Below are 13486 nucleotides of genomic sequence, written 5' to 3' on the forward strand. Positions count from 1 at the left end.
TCTTCTTTCATTTAAATCGAGTACTTAGATAGCCTGTTTAATTATGGAAAGGTTACAGCTAATTCTACTGCAGGTTTTTTCAATATGTAATTCCCAGCTCAAGGTACTATCTATTACTATCCCCAGGAAATTTTTGCTTTTTACATTTGATATTTCCCTGTTCTTTATTAGTACTTTTAGATTACTTTCCTGCCTGCATTGTTTTGTCTGGAAGAGAATATAGTGAGTTTTAGATGGATTTATAAATAAATTATTTGTCTCAAAGTATTGTTCTACCACTCCTATATTATTTGAAGTGGTGTTTTGGAGCTCATTCATATCTTGTCCTACATTCAGTATTGATGTGTCATCAGCATACAGTATTGCTCTGCCTTGTGTTAGATGTGGGATATCGTTTATATACCAGATGAAGAGTAATGGGCCAAGGACCGATCCCTGGGGGACTCCGTATCTCACTGGGAGGCTACTTGACAAATATTCTTTCATACGATTGCCTTCTGTGTGTGTTACTTTTATGTGTTGAGTTCTGTTTCTGAGATAGGATTTGATTAGCTTATGTGGTATACCACGGACTCCATATCTGTATAATTTATCCATGAGAATGTTATGTTGAATACAGTCAAAGGCTTTTGATAAGTCTAATAGTACACAGTTGCATTTTATTTTATCATTCAAACTTTCTATTATGTTTTCAATAATTGTGGCAATTGCATCGTTAGTATATTTATTTTTCCTAAATCCAAATTGAGATTTATTAAGTATGTTGTGTTTTTCTAAAAATGCTATTATTTTGTTAGCTATTACTGTTTCCAGAACTTTTGAAAGGGCAGGTACAAGAGTAACTGGACAAGAGTTATTTGCATCATCTTTTATCCCGTTTTTGTAGATTGGTTTGACTACTGATTTTTTTAGTTTAGAAGGGAAGATGCCTTCTCTGATTGATGCATTGACCAATTCTAAGAGTGGCTTTATTATGTAAGGTGTACATTTTTTTAGCAGATATGGCGAGATGTCATCAAGTCCTGATTTTTTATTCTTCATGCCCTGAATTACTTTAATCAATTCAGTCTCTGTTATTTCTAATAGAACAAGTGAATCTTTATGCTTATATTGCTATTACTAGTTTGTGGATGTAATAAATTTTTGTCAAGTATAAGTTTATTTACAGTTTCTATGAAGATTTTGTTAAATATGTTACATGTTCTACTTGGACTTGAGACTATTTCATTTCCATCTTGTAAGTGTATATTACTAGAGTATTATTTGGTGAGCCTCTTTCTCTATTAACAAATTCCCACAATATTTTTGGAGTGTTATTTGATCTGGTTATAATATTCTGAATGTAGTAAAGTACTACTTGATACTACAAACATAGGTATATTATTAACTGTTGTGTTGTCATAGCTTTCAATAAAAGAAATATATGGTACACAATAGGATGCAGTCACTGAAGAGTATATAGACTACTCACACACCAACCTCGAACCATTCCCAACCAGTCAACATTGTGTGCTGCTATATCATCTTCATCTGTTATGACTCTCTCCTTGGGCAAAATACTTTTAAAGTGTTGCACATGTTTGTCACTGAGCTGGGAATAACTTCCACGCTGAACACCTGGATAGCGAACAGATGTTAATTCTACATCAGAACTACAGCACGGCTGACTATGACAGATTCCTCTAACTGCCCCTTTCTGAATCAAGGTCACTATGGCCGCTCTCCTCGCAACTGTGTGAATCAGGATTTGTCTCAGCATGTCAGGCACCTAGAGGCAGAAGGTACTCAATGTCTGTTGTGGATTGCAACAGTCAGACTTGTACTTGCCTTGTACAAATGAAACACAATTATATAATACATATGTAACAGCTTCATGTTTACTACTATTGTAATTTTCTGCCTTCCACACATGTAACTGCCCATTTCACTTAAAGACTTTGGCTATACTGGAGTCTGTCAGAAGAGTTTAGCTCATTACTATATTCTATTATGTTACAGTCAAAGTTTATATGAAGTTTAAAATCATATACTTATGTGAGAAGGAAGGAATAATTAATTAAGACATGCCTTGTCAACAGATGGACTGATCAACTGAGTAACATAAAATGATTAGAAGGCATTATAATGACATGATATAATGATACTGCAAGTAAATCGGTTCTTTAGAGCATTCAAAATAAATAATTATTTTACTTCTGCACAATTATTGACTCAGACAGGAACATACACAAAATATTACAATATGAATTATGAGGTACAGACTGATAGTGATGTGGGTGTGATGAAACTGACAGGATCTAAAGGTGGAACTGGAAAAGGTTTGTATTCACTGTGCAGAAGGCTGAAAGCTCCTACTTGTGTTCTTTTATGTCTTGATGAAATCGTATATTAAAGCTAAAATGCAAGAAATCATTACATTATCCAAGAAAACACTTTCTGAAAGATGATAATAGAAATAATACACTTTTCTTCAAATACATGGCTTACCACCTCTTCAAAGAGCGAAACAGGAAAAACCTCGATAATAAACATAAATAATGATAACAGAACACAGCTGAAAGTTGGCTGTAACACGTATGTATTAATTAAAATATCTGCCAATGGAAAACCTGCAATCTATAATAGGTGTAGCACACAGGAGAAAATGTTTGTACAGAAAGATCAGTTCCGCATATTCCCATGTATCATTATTATTATTATTATCATTAAAGTTTTTTGCAGTATGGAGTTATGAATCATTCAAGATTTTTACATAATGATTATGACTGTGGCAATGAGTAAATATTACGATGTCTCCGGCAGAATAAAACGAGAACTGTCACAAGTGCTGCATAAAACAATACAAGTATATAACATGTAAGCTGTTATTATTATCCGAACTCACTAGGCATATGGGTTTTACCACCTTGTACTAACCACGACTTTCTTCGTAACTCTCCCGAGTTTTTTTTTTTTCATACACGTTACATAATTTCGTAAACACAATATGCGTAAACAATCAGCTGTATAAACATTGACGATTGAGATGCAACCTGGTGGAACATTAAGGGATCACCGAGGAGGCTTGTACTACGTTGTCCTAAAGATATGTTAAGGGAACAGCCCATTAAAATGGAGAAATGATAATATTAATACAGGAATCATATTTGTTATAGGCTATTTAATCCTAGAACAAAATTGTCGTACTGAAATAATTTGCAAATACAACTTGTAGTACACATTTTATGGACGTTGTATAGAGGAAGTATTAAAACTGCGAATCACGTTGGCTGCGCCGGTCTAAGGCGCGTGCTGTGTTCTGCGAGTTGAATACTAGAATCAATATTATCGTGTGTTTGAATCTCAGTCGCGGTATGACGTATTTTCTGTGTTTGTGTCCAGTGTAAGTAGAGGGCTTGCGATGGGCCGATTCCCTGTCCCGGTACAAAAGATTCATAAGTTTAGAAGTTAATTCTGAATTGGAACAGGGCAAAAGACCTAATTCGTGAAGGAAAAAAAAACCCGCAAAGATTAAATTTGAGCGGTTGGCGAAGCAACTTGATACATATTTTAGCAATGACATCGTTGTCATTCCAGAAATTACGTAGTTCCCCGTGTTACAAGAATTTCCCCGTTGATAAAGAAATGTCTGCAGAGAGTACGGTCAATGTCTGTAACCAATTCTGCACACTGCATTGAAAAGTGTGTTGACCATATCAGCGCAGTTCGTAGTAGTTCGGACGGAGAGGTTAAAATACATATCATTAGGTGCATACATTGGTTCTATAGATCACGAAGATGAAAGACAGTGGCATATATCCGAAACTTTTGTGAATGAAAAGTTTAGGTAGCGGTACCCAGCGATCATTCTCAGTTTTTACAAAAACCTGTTGTTAACCTGTAAGAAACATTTCATGTGTAGTGACTCACTCTCTCCGGTGTCGATATGGAGGGCTGTATTCACTTCACTTACGTGAGCCTAGTGGAGTGCGTGATATTTCCACCTGAAAGAAGAAATTGTTAATCGTAAGAAGTACGAGTATGCTAATGGAAATATAGAGCGGCATGCGGCATCTTCTGTCTCCTAGAGAGGGCGGCGGCAGCCACATTCTCGGCGACGGGGAAGACAGGTACAACATACGAATATCTTATTAGACCGTTAAGCAGTAGCTTAGTGACTGTTAAAGAAAATTTATTTTGGAAAGGGCTTGTCGCCCCTCCAATCAGCGGCGTAAGGTAGTTATTGATAAGGAACTCTGAAGAGTCAGGCGTAATATTATAGACAGATAATCTATGAAGAAGGAAGGCTTATAGTGTCGGGTAGGAACAACATATTTCATACTAACACTTTCTTTTGCATTCATTCATTCATTCCCCTGTTAGGTACGAGTAACTGTGCAATTAATGCAATCATTCTGGCCCTATAGCTCTTTACTAGTTATAAAAATATTCGTATAATAATACAAATAACCTAACGCGCAACTGAGTTATCTCACATACATCACGTCATAATCTAGTGCAGACATGAACACTGTAATCTTCTAGTAGGTCGAAAGACGTGGCGGATATTTTCAAGAATTAAATTAAGTTGTACTTAGTTACTTATGGAGCTGAGCCCTTTCGGAGAAGCCGCCAATTCTGCAGTTACTCAAGAATTTCCCAGCATTTTACGGAACCCGAAGGTTCATTACCGTGTTCACAAGAGCCCTCTAGTGGTCCCTATCCTGAGCCAGATCAATCCAATCCACACCATCCCATCCTATTTCTCTGAGATCCATTATGATATTGTTCTCCCACTTACACCTTGGTCTTCCCAGCGGTCTTTTTCTTTCCGGTTTTCCCACCAATATCCTATACGCAACAGGAAAACTTACCAAAGCCAATCACCAAAAAAAAAAAATTATTACAATTTATCATCCCTCAGCCCTTTTTTAATTAAACGCTGGCATAAAAATTTGCACCTGTTCCAGATGTTTCGGGGGGGNGGTTGTATCTCACAAAATATGACAATAACTTAATCTGATTAATAATCTCGTTTATCTTCTCATGAGAGCACCTAGAATATCCGTAGGCCTCCAGGTGCAAGAAACGGAACCAATGTGATATTGACGTTTTTTATTCTACATTATCTTCTGCCTTCAACCCCCCCCGAAGCATGCTGATGGAGGATTTTGGTCCCGATGTTCACTTTCTAATGCAATTGAGAACAATACAATTACTGTACCACCTAATACTGTATTTGTTGGTGACGATGCGTTTCCTTCGAAGCCCTATTTAATGAAACCGTACCAAAAACGTAACCTAGTAGATAAGGAGATCTGCAATTACCGATTCAGCCGGGCGCGTCGAGTATCAGAAAATGCTTTTGGCATTTTAGTGAGTCGTTTTCAAGTCCTCAAGAAACCTATTGCTCTCAAGAATTTGAATACGGTTGACGATGTTCTTTTAGTATGCTGTACGTTACATAACTGGCTTAAGAAAATGGATCCGACGTACTTCACTCCGAATGACGTTGATCGGGAGAACGGAAACGGTAACGTAATGGAAGGATCATGGAGAACGGAGGTTCAAAACTGCATTCATAACCTTCAAGCGACGAGAGACCAACACGCTAGTACATTTGCAGAACCTATTCGGGATATGTGCCGGTCACGGTAGCCGAGCGGTCTAAGGCATGCACTGTCTTCGCTCGCTCGGAAGTTGGGATCGTGGGTTCGAATCCCACTCATGGCATTGATGTTTAGTTTGTGTGTGTGCGTTTTCTGTGTTTGTCTACAGGTAGAGGCCTTGCGACGAGCTGATCACTCGCCCAAGGAGTCCTACCGAATGTGTAAGATCTAGAAAAACCGAAGTGAACGGAGTTCATGGAGGTAGGCCTAGACCCAAATTGGGGCTGTAGCGCCACAGGGAAAAAAAATTCGGGATATGTACCGACAGTACTTCAAGGGCGAGGGTGTTGTGAGTTGGCAAAGGCGAGCTGTTGGACTAATCTAATCTAATTTGACTGTAACAATGGTTCACAAATGTTGAGTTATATTAATATGTACTTGTATTTACAGATTTGATGACTGCATTTATGTTTTTTCTTGTATTAAAGCGCTTGTCATCTCATTCATGGTTGCTTTGTACCGAAAAAAAAATTTAAAAATTTGTATTGAAAATAATAAATTGCGGTATTGATTTCAGCTGAGCTCCTTGACCTTATTCTTAAAAACCCACTCCATCACAAAAAAAAAAGGAAACAATCACAGGACTTAAAGAAAATTAATGAAATAACTTTAAATGATTATTACTTTTAATGAAGGAAATACTCACCATATTATTTTTTGAAGGTCGGATGTACATTTGAAGGCGGAGAAATGAGTCCATTGCAGGGAACCAATAAACCTTAGGAACGTAAACATCATCGGCTTCCGCGCCTGATTTCTGGCAATCTTGTATCTTCCTCAACTCTTGCGAATAGGAATTCCTTAAATTCTTAAATTTGGAAGCAACTTCTTTTGGACCGAAGCCGTCAACTGATAATGCAGCAACAATACGTTTGATTGCTGCAGTTCGCAAGTCATGATTTCTGTAGTCGTCGGAATTCACGGCGTACAAACACGGTTCACTTTGATAGAACTGAATCAACCGCATGGTATTGTTCTCCGATAATTTAAGCGACAGTTTGTTCACATCCTTTAACTCTTTTCCCGAACTTTCGGTAACGTTCCAGCACGGGATGCATCACAGAATTGACACTCAGGCCTGTAAATACGGCGTGTTCAGGCGAAAAAGCCAAACGCGGTTTGGTTATTTGTCACGCTTGGCTGAGAGAACCGTGGCGACTGGCAGCCGTGCGTTCACGCCTAGGTATTCACGGCTGTTTTGTTTACACGAGCCGTGACCACGGCCGAACTACTTTCACGCCTGTTATTAGACGTGGCACCACGCTAATATAAACATGTAAAATGTTTGAGAACAGGGTGTTGAGAATATTTGGGCCGAAGAGAGATGAAATGACAGGTGGTTGGAGAAAACTGCATAATGAGGAGCTTCATAACTTATACTCTTCTCCAAAGTATAATTAGAATGATCAAGTCTAGGAGGATGAGATAAGCAGGGAATGTAGCATGAACGGGGGAGACGAGGAATGCATATAGGATATCGGTGGGCGAGCCAGAATGAAAGAGACAACCGGGAAAACCAAGGCGTAGGTAGGTGGACAGTATTAAAATGGATCTGATGATATGATGAGATATGAGTAAGTAAAGTAAAGGTATCCCTGTAAGAGGCCGTGGAGGCCCATAGGGTTGTGAGATGTTGAAGTTCCCACATTTTCTAGACAATCGGCTCATAGATGGCGTCAAGGTTGTCAGCCTTACGTACCGGCCGCCCTTTAGCCCCACGAATATTCCTGGTACTCACATCTGTTAGAGGCTGAGTCGACCCCAGGGTCATAGTGTGGCTGGAAGGATTAGGTCAATAGAAAAAGAAATCCAATGACCTCATCGGGATTTGAACCCGCAACCTTCCGGCTTGCAGCATAATGCCTCAACCAACTATGCTACCGCGTGCCCCCACTCCATGAGTATTTTTTTCATTGCTAGTGGGGTGGGACTAAGTCCCTTGTACTGGGGCCACTTCTGGCCTATTTTACCAGCCCCAGATGATAGGTGAGGGTGATTGTGGAGCAGTTGGTGAAATGAAGATTGGCAGGGGAAACCGAAGTACTAGGAGAAAACCTACCCCAGCGCCACTTGGTCCACCACAAATCCCACTTGACCAGACCCCCGGGATCGAACCCGGGCCGCCACGGTGCAAAGCCAGCGACTAACCGCTTGAGCTCTAGCTCGGCCCTAGTAAGTAAAGTAAGTAAGTATTATTATTATTATTATTATTATTATTGGAGGGGGTTGGTTGCCCCATGCACCGCGACTAATAGTCTATTATTGTACGTCCCCCTTTGATATTCTACCAGTCGCCATACCCTATCGGTACTGGTGCGTGCTATCAGCCCTGTTCAGCCAACGAGGTCGGCCCTCGGTACCCGATACTTCGCCCATCTACCAGAGGCATTGGAAACTACTTGGGCGGGAAACTTTGACTAATTTTGCTCAGAGGTCTCCAAGAGACATGAGAATCTTTTACGTGCCGTAAATATACGACACGGGACCCACGACTTAAAGTCCCTCCCGGAGGACTTGTTCCCTGAATTTTTCCGCCCTTAAAAATTACACGACCTCCGCCGGATTTGAACCCGCGTACCTTGAGTCATGAGGACTCAAGCCTACGGAGGCCGCTAAGTATGTAAGTAAGTAAGTAACCTGTAAGATTCGTATTGTTGTCATATTCATAAGTGTTGACTTACAGATATTTTACACTCTATGTCTAGGCCTCTTTATGGTCTACCTCCATACCATATTTCATCTGCCAAACGCCAGTGGTTCATTGGTTATAGCCATCAAACCAAAGGCCAAATAATATGTTATTATTTTACATTTTACAAAAATAACCCCGTAAGAAAAGTCGCATATATTTCTAAGGTCTGTTATACATATTTCAGGACTCTAGTGTCGCTCCCACCTCAAGATCACGCGTCCGTCCTATTGTTATTACCGATTGTAGGAACAGTAGGAAATAAACAGTACGGCGTTGGGGTGACCGCCAATGGCATAACGTTCGTTCCAAGATTCATTAAAACCGGACAGGGTGATAAAAATCTGAATTTGGGAGACTCTCGCCAAACAGCATGGTGATCTCATAAGCCTACCCTTTTCCTACTAAGGGGGTCCATGGAGAAGTGAAGTGACGCCCCTAGAGGGCTACATAACCTCTCCTTTTCAAATGCTATCCTCGCCTTCTCGTGGTGGACCCTTCCCTATTGGGAAGGCGCGTTTACAGCGCCGTTGTATAACAACAGAAGTCACTCGACTGTTGCTTGCGTATTCGTTGCCGTGAGTATGTGTTTACTAAGTCGTTGCCTAGCAATGAACATCTATTCTGACGTCACTATTCCGGCTTTCGGGCGTGATGTCACAATATCAACACGACTGCCGTCGGAATTTTGAGGGGTAAGTTAAACTGACGTCATGCGGTGTAGGGACTTGAATGTCTGTAAAATATTCTTTGAAAAGTGTGTAACTTTTACTTGCCCTGAGGTATTTTTAGGAAATGGAATATCACCGATCATAATCATATTAAATACTCGCATATTCATGCGATTATGACTTCCAGTCGTTGAAATTAGCATTTTTACAGTGGCACCCTGCAAACGTACTTATTAGTCGCTTGAGCTGAGTTTGACTTGCTGTCAGTCTAATTGTCCCCTGATTGAAGTACACACATCAGATTTTGCACACAGTCATCTACCAACTGATTATCATTTGCGATCCCCAGTTCTGTCCATTTTAACTTCCTTATTATCAGTATCGCCAGCACGAAGCATATGCGAACTTGTAAAGTGGCAGGAAACTAACGCCGTTTAACGTATATTTCTGAAATATTATAGCTCAGTCGGTTTAACGACTGGCTCCGAGCCAGACGGCCGAAGTTCGAATCCTGGCAGGGGCAAGTTTTTTCTCTCCTCCACAGAGTCCAGACCTGCTATTGGGTCCACCCAGCCTCCTATCTAATGGGTAATCGGAGTAAAGCGGCCGGAGCGTGAAAATGACCACTCACCTCCCCCTAGTGCCGAAATCAAGCATGGTGGAGCTATATCTCCACTCTCCCATAAGTCTTCATGGCATAGTGCTTAATTAATTACGCGCAAGCAAAATTTTACGTTTTTCATAGGCTAATATTTTAACTAACAGATGATGGAAGGTGTACTAGTGAAATTAAATCCAGGATTGCCATGGCAGAAGCTGCGTTTAGCAAGAAGAAGAATCTTTTTACCAGCAAATTGGACTTAAATTTGAGGAAGAAACTAGTGAAATGCTACATTTGGAGGATAGCTCTGTATGGGGCTGAAACATGGACACTTAGGGCAGTAGATCAGAAACATCTGGAAAGTTTCGAAATGTGGTGTTGGAGAAGGATGGAGAAGATCAGTTGGATCGATTATGTGAGAAATGAAGAAGTGTTAATTAGAGTCAGTGAGCAGAGGAATATCCTACATGAAATAAGAAAACGGAAGGCTAATTGGATTGGTCATGTTTTACGCAGAAACTGCCTTCTAAAAGAAGTTATTGGAGGAAAGATAGAGGGGCGGATAGAAGTGACCAGAAGACCAGGAAGAAGACGTAAGAAGATGCTGGATGACCTTGGGGACAGAAGAGGATACCGTCATTTGAAGGAGAAAGCTCTGGATCGCAATAAGTGGAGGAATTGTTTTGGAAGAGACTGTGGACCTGTCGTCTGACAGATTACTGATGATGATGAATATTTTAACAATATATAACTCATACAGGAAGGTTATTTGAGAGCGTGCCCCATATCTTCTTGCCGGTCTGACGGAAGAGACACAAGCTTCTTCCACCAACTCTCGCCACGTGTGCTCGACCGGCAGCGCAATCGACACGTCTATAAATCAACAAATGCAAACAAAATCAATTCACATCAGAGTGGTAGATGCCGGAAATTGTCCCTGTTCTTATGCACACACACCATTCCTTGGTAAAAATTGTTCACATTTACGCTACGAAGTGTCTTTTCAGAAATGCAACGAACTTGAAATTTGAAACCTGGAACTTCAAACCCCGATCTTCAAGCGTGGCGCCGATTTCATTCAGTTTCTGTTCAGCAAGAACTCGGTGTTTTTTTTTTCGTTTTTTTTTATTGTTATTATTATTTTTAACAACCCTGTCTATATAAATTTCTTTATTGATGTATTAACAGCGTTTTTGTTTGTTTGTTTGTTTGGAAATATGACATCCCGAAATTATCCGAATTTTCACCTATTTCAAATGGATACCACACAGGAACTCTCATTTCAGTGTGTAGACCTACCTTATTGTATGTTTAATGCAGCTGCGGTGTGAGTTGACGTGGATAGCTGGTGTCCCTCCCGCCAGACTGGCCGAACGATTTGTGGTAAGCTTTCAGATAATCTCCTGTGAATTAGGGTATTTCTTTTAGGAAAATAAAAAAATAACACGAAGACCAAGAGAAATATTTAGCGTGTGAAATATAACTAATGAATCATGGTAACTACGTGTGAAAACTGGATGATGATATGCTTCTCCAAAGATCTGTAACAGTAATTGAGTTATTAACAAATATTATATTGGACTATGTATACGTGCATTCTCTAAGGTAGTCTGTACGGTATCTGAATACGTACTTACGGCCTATACAGCGTTTTGGGAGTTGGCTGTCTCCTCGTCCTCGTGTTTTTGGTTATCATTATAAACACACAGTTTTATTGTTTTAACGTTAGTGGCTATGGTTGGGATCCGCCTGGAATCTTCGCAATAGACTGTCCGCGTACTGGACTAGTATTTTGCCACTGTTAGATGGCTGTGACTTGCAATTCCCCAAATCTACGCAGAATAAGAACCCCGTTTCCTAAGCTAACGGAGGTGACCTCTCGCACAGCCGACAGACGCTAGGACGCACTAGGAGTCTCCTTATCTCGCTGCCAGATGTACACTCAGTAAACACCGCAGTTGCTTGCGTCAGCTGCGATAATCGGCACAGTCAGCATGACATGTGTCAAGGTCAGTTACACTTGCCAAGGTGCGGAGAAAATGAGGAATGTAAGACACTATATAACGAGATATCGGTAGCCGAGCGGTCTAATAAAGCATGTCTTAGCTCGCTCGGAAGCCGGGTGAGCGAGCGAGCTAGCTAAGACATGCCTTAGACCGCTGGGCTACCGACCTAAGGCATGTCTTACCTCACTCGGAAGCCGGGATCGTGGTTTCGAATCCCATACAAGGCATGGATGTGTGGTGTGTGTATGCGTTTATTCTGTGTTTGTGTTGTCCTGTGTTTAGGTAGAGGCCTTGCGACGAGCTGATCACCCGTCCAAGGAGTCCTACCGTGTTTAAAAATGATCAATGAAACTGAGAAATCAGCCCTATGCTCCAAAGTGGGAGCGAGAGAAAAAATCCTCAGAGAAGCAGGAGATCCACATAGAATTTTGATGGGGAAATTTTCTGTATTGTTTCATTCTTAGATCATTTAACGATGTCACTTCGTTACCCAAAGTTACATAGCGTCGACTAAGATGGCAATTTGATCGCGAATGTTGCGCCGGTAAGGATTTGAAAGGGGGGAAGATAAAGATATTATCGCAACGTCTATTTGCAGAACCAAGATGAAAATGGAAGGTAATACTAAAATTGAGTTAGGCGGAAAAGGGTTGTTATGTAAACTCGTCTGTCAGGTCGTATTTATTGACTTCATTATTGGCGCTGAACTACTGGAATCTTCAGCGAGTATCAGAAAGCCTTTGAAATTCCAGTAGCAAATATATGAACGTGGTCATTTGCATACAGCCTAAAGGAAGTTCCATTCTCGAAGTTGTCGGCCGAAATTTAAATTCTATGTCCCTCAGGCCCCTCACTTTATACAAGGGCATACATTTGTGTATTTCGTACTCCAGATGAGTTTAAACAGGAGCCGGGATACCTCAGTCGGTACAGCGACTGGCTACGGGTTGGACGACAGAGGGGTCAGAGCTCGAGTCCCAGTTGGGTCAAGAATTTTCACTTCTCTATCCAGACCGTCTCTGGGGAGCACCCAACCTCCTATCCAATGGGCACCGGGGTCTGTCTTCCCGAGGGTAAAGCTGCCGGAGCGTGAAGCTGACTACCCACCTCCAACTAGTGCCGAGATCAGGGAAACTTGGGCCTATACATCCACGCCCCATCCGCCTTCATTACGTAGTATTAATTGGTTAAGTACAGGGACAACTTTACTTTTTTAGATGAGTTTAATTAAATGCTGGTGGTCTTAACGACAATGTACACACTTTTATCGGCTTTCCATAATTTTAAAAATTGATTAAATTCTATTTGAACGTCTGCAGTCGGTGGATGCTGTAGGCTGCAGAGGAGAGCTGCTATTTGCAAGCCGATAATTAATCGGGGTACAATTACTGTCGAGACGCCGAGGCAGGCGACATTAGTATGCACTTTCACCGCTAGGTAGCAATCGTTGGTCAATGAAGTACGTATAACATTGGATAATCAATGTGCCGATGGGGAGGGGGGAGAAAGAGAGAGAAGACCCCGAAACATGCACATGAGATATCGACTACGAAATGAATGAGAATGTACAGTGCGTACAATCAAGTGCGCGCCGCGGCTGCAATTTGCCGTGAGTCATACCACCGCAGAACGGATGCAGTCGCGGGGAGGAGTTGCNGGAGGTCGTCGAATATTTAAGGGCGGAAAAATTCAGGGCCAAGTCCTCCGGGAGGGACTTTAAGCTATGTGTCCCGTGTCGTAGCTTTACGGCACGTAAAAGAACCTCATATCTCCAAAGGAGATCACTGAGCCAAATTCCAGGACGTTTCCCGCCCAACAACAGTCTCTAAGGCCTCTGATAGATGGGGGAAGCATTATAGACACCGCTAAGC

The 13486-nt window shown here is 41.2% G+C and overlaps 1 protein-coding gene across 6 annotated transcripts in view; it reads right to left on the minus strand.

Moving 5' to 3' along the window:
* Positions 1-3016, minus strand: part of LOC111867739 (D-2-hydroxyglutarate dehydrogenase, mitochondrial) — a 15859-nt gene extending 12843 nt beyond the window's left edge. The window contains exons 1-2 of one of the 6 annotated variants that reach the window (XM_023857850.2): positions 2917-3016; positions 1480-1768 (exon numbers count right to left, since the gene is read on the minus strand). In XM_023857850.2, coding sequence (XP_023713618.1) covers positions 1480-1768; positions 2917-2958 — 331 coding nt within the window. In that variant the 5' untranslated portion in view covers positions 2959-3016. Of the gene's footprint in view, positions 1-1479; positions 1769-2487; positions 2849-2884 lie in introns of those variants that run through there. The other 5 variants (XM_023857851.2, XM_023857852.2, XM_023857853.1 and 2 more) reach the window with 5 other exon arrangements.
* Positions 3017-13486: the final 10470 nt, after the last annotated feature.

The sequence above is a fragment of the Cryptotermes secundus genome, unplaced genomic scaffold (assembly GCF_002891405.2).
Source record: "Cryptotermes secundus unplaced genomic scaffold, Csec_1.0 scaffold80, whole genome shotgun sequence".
Lineage (NCBI taxonomy): Eukaryota > Metazoa > Arthropoda > Insecta > Blattodea > Kalotermitidae > Cryptotermes > Cryptotermes secundus.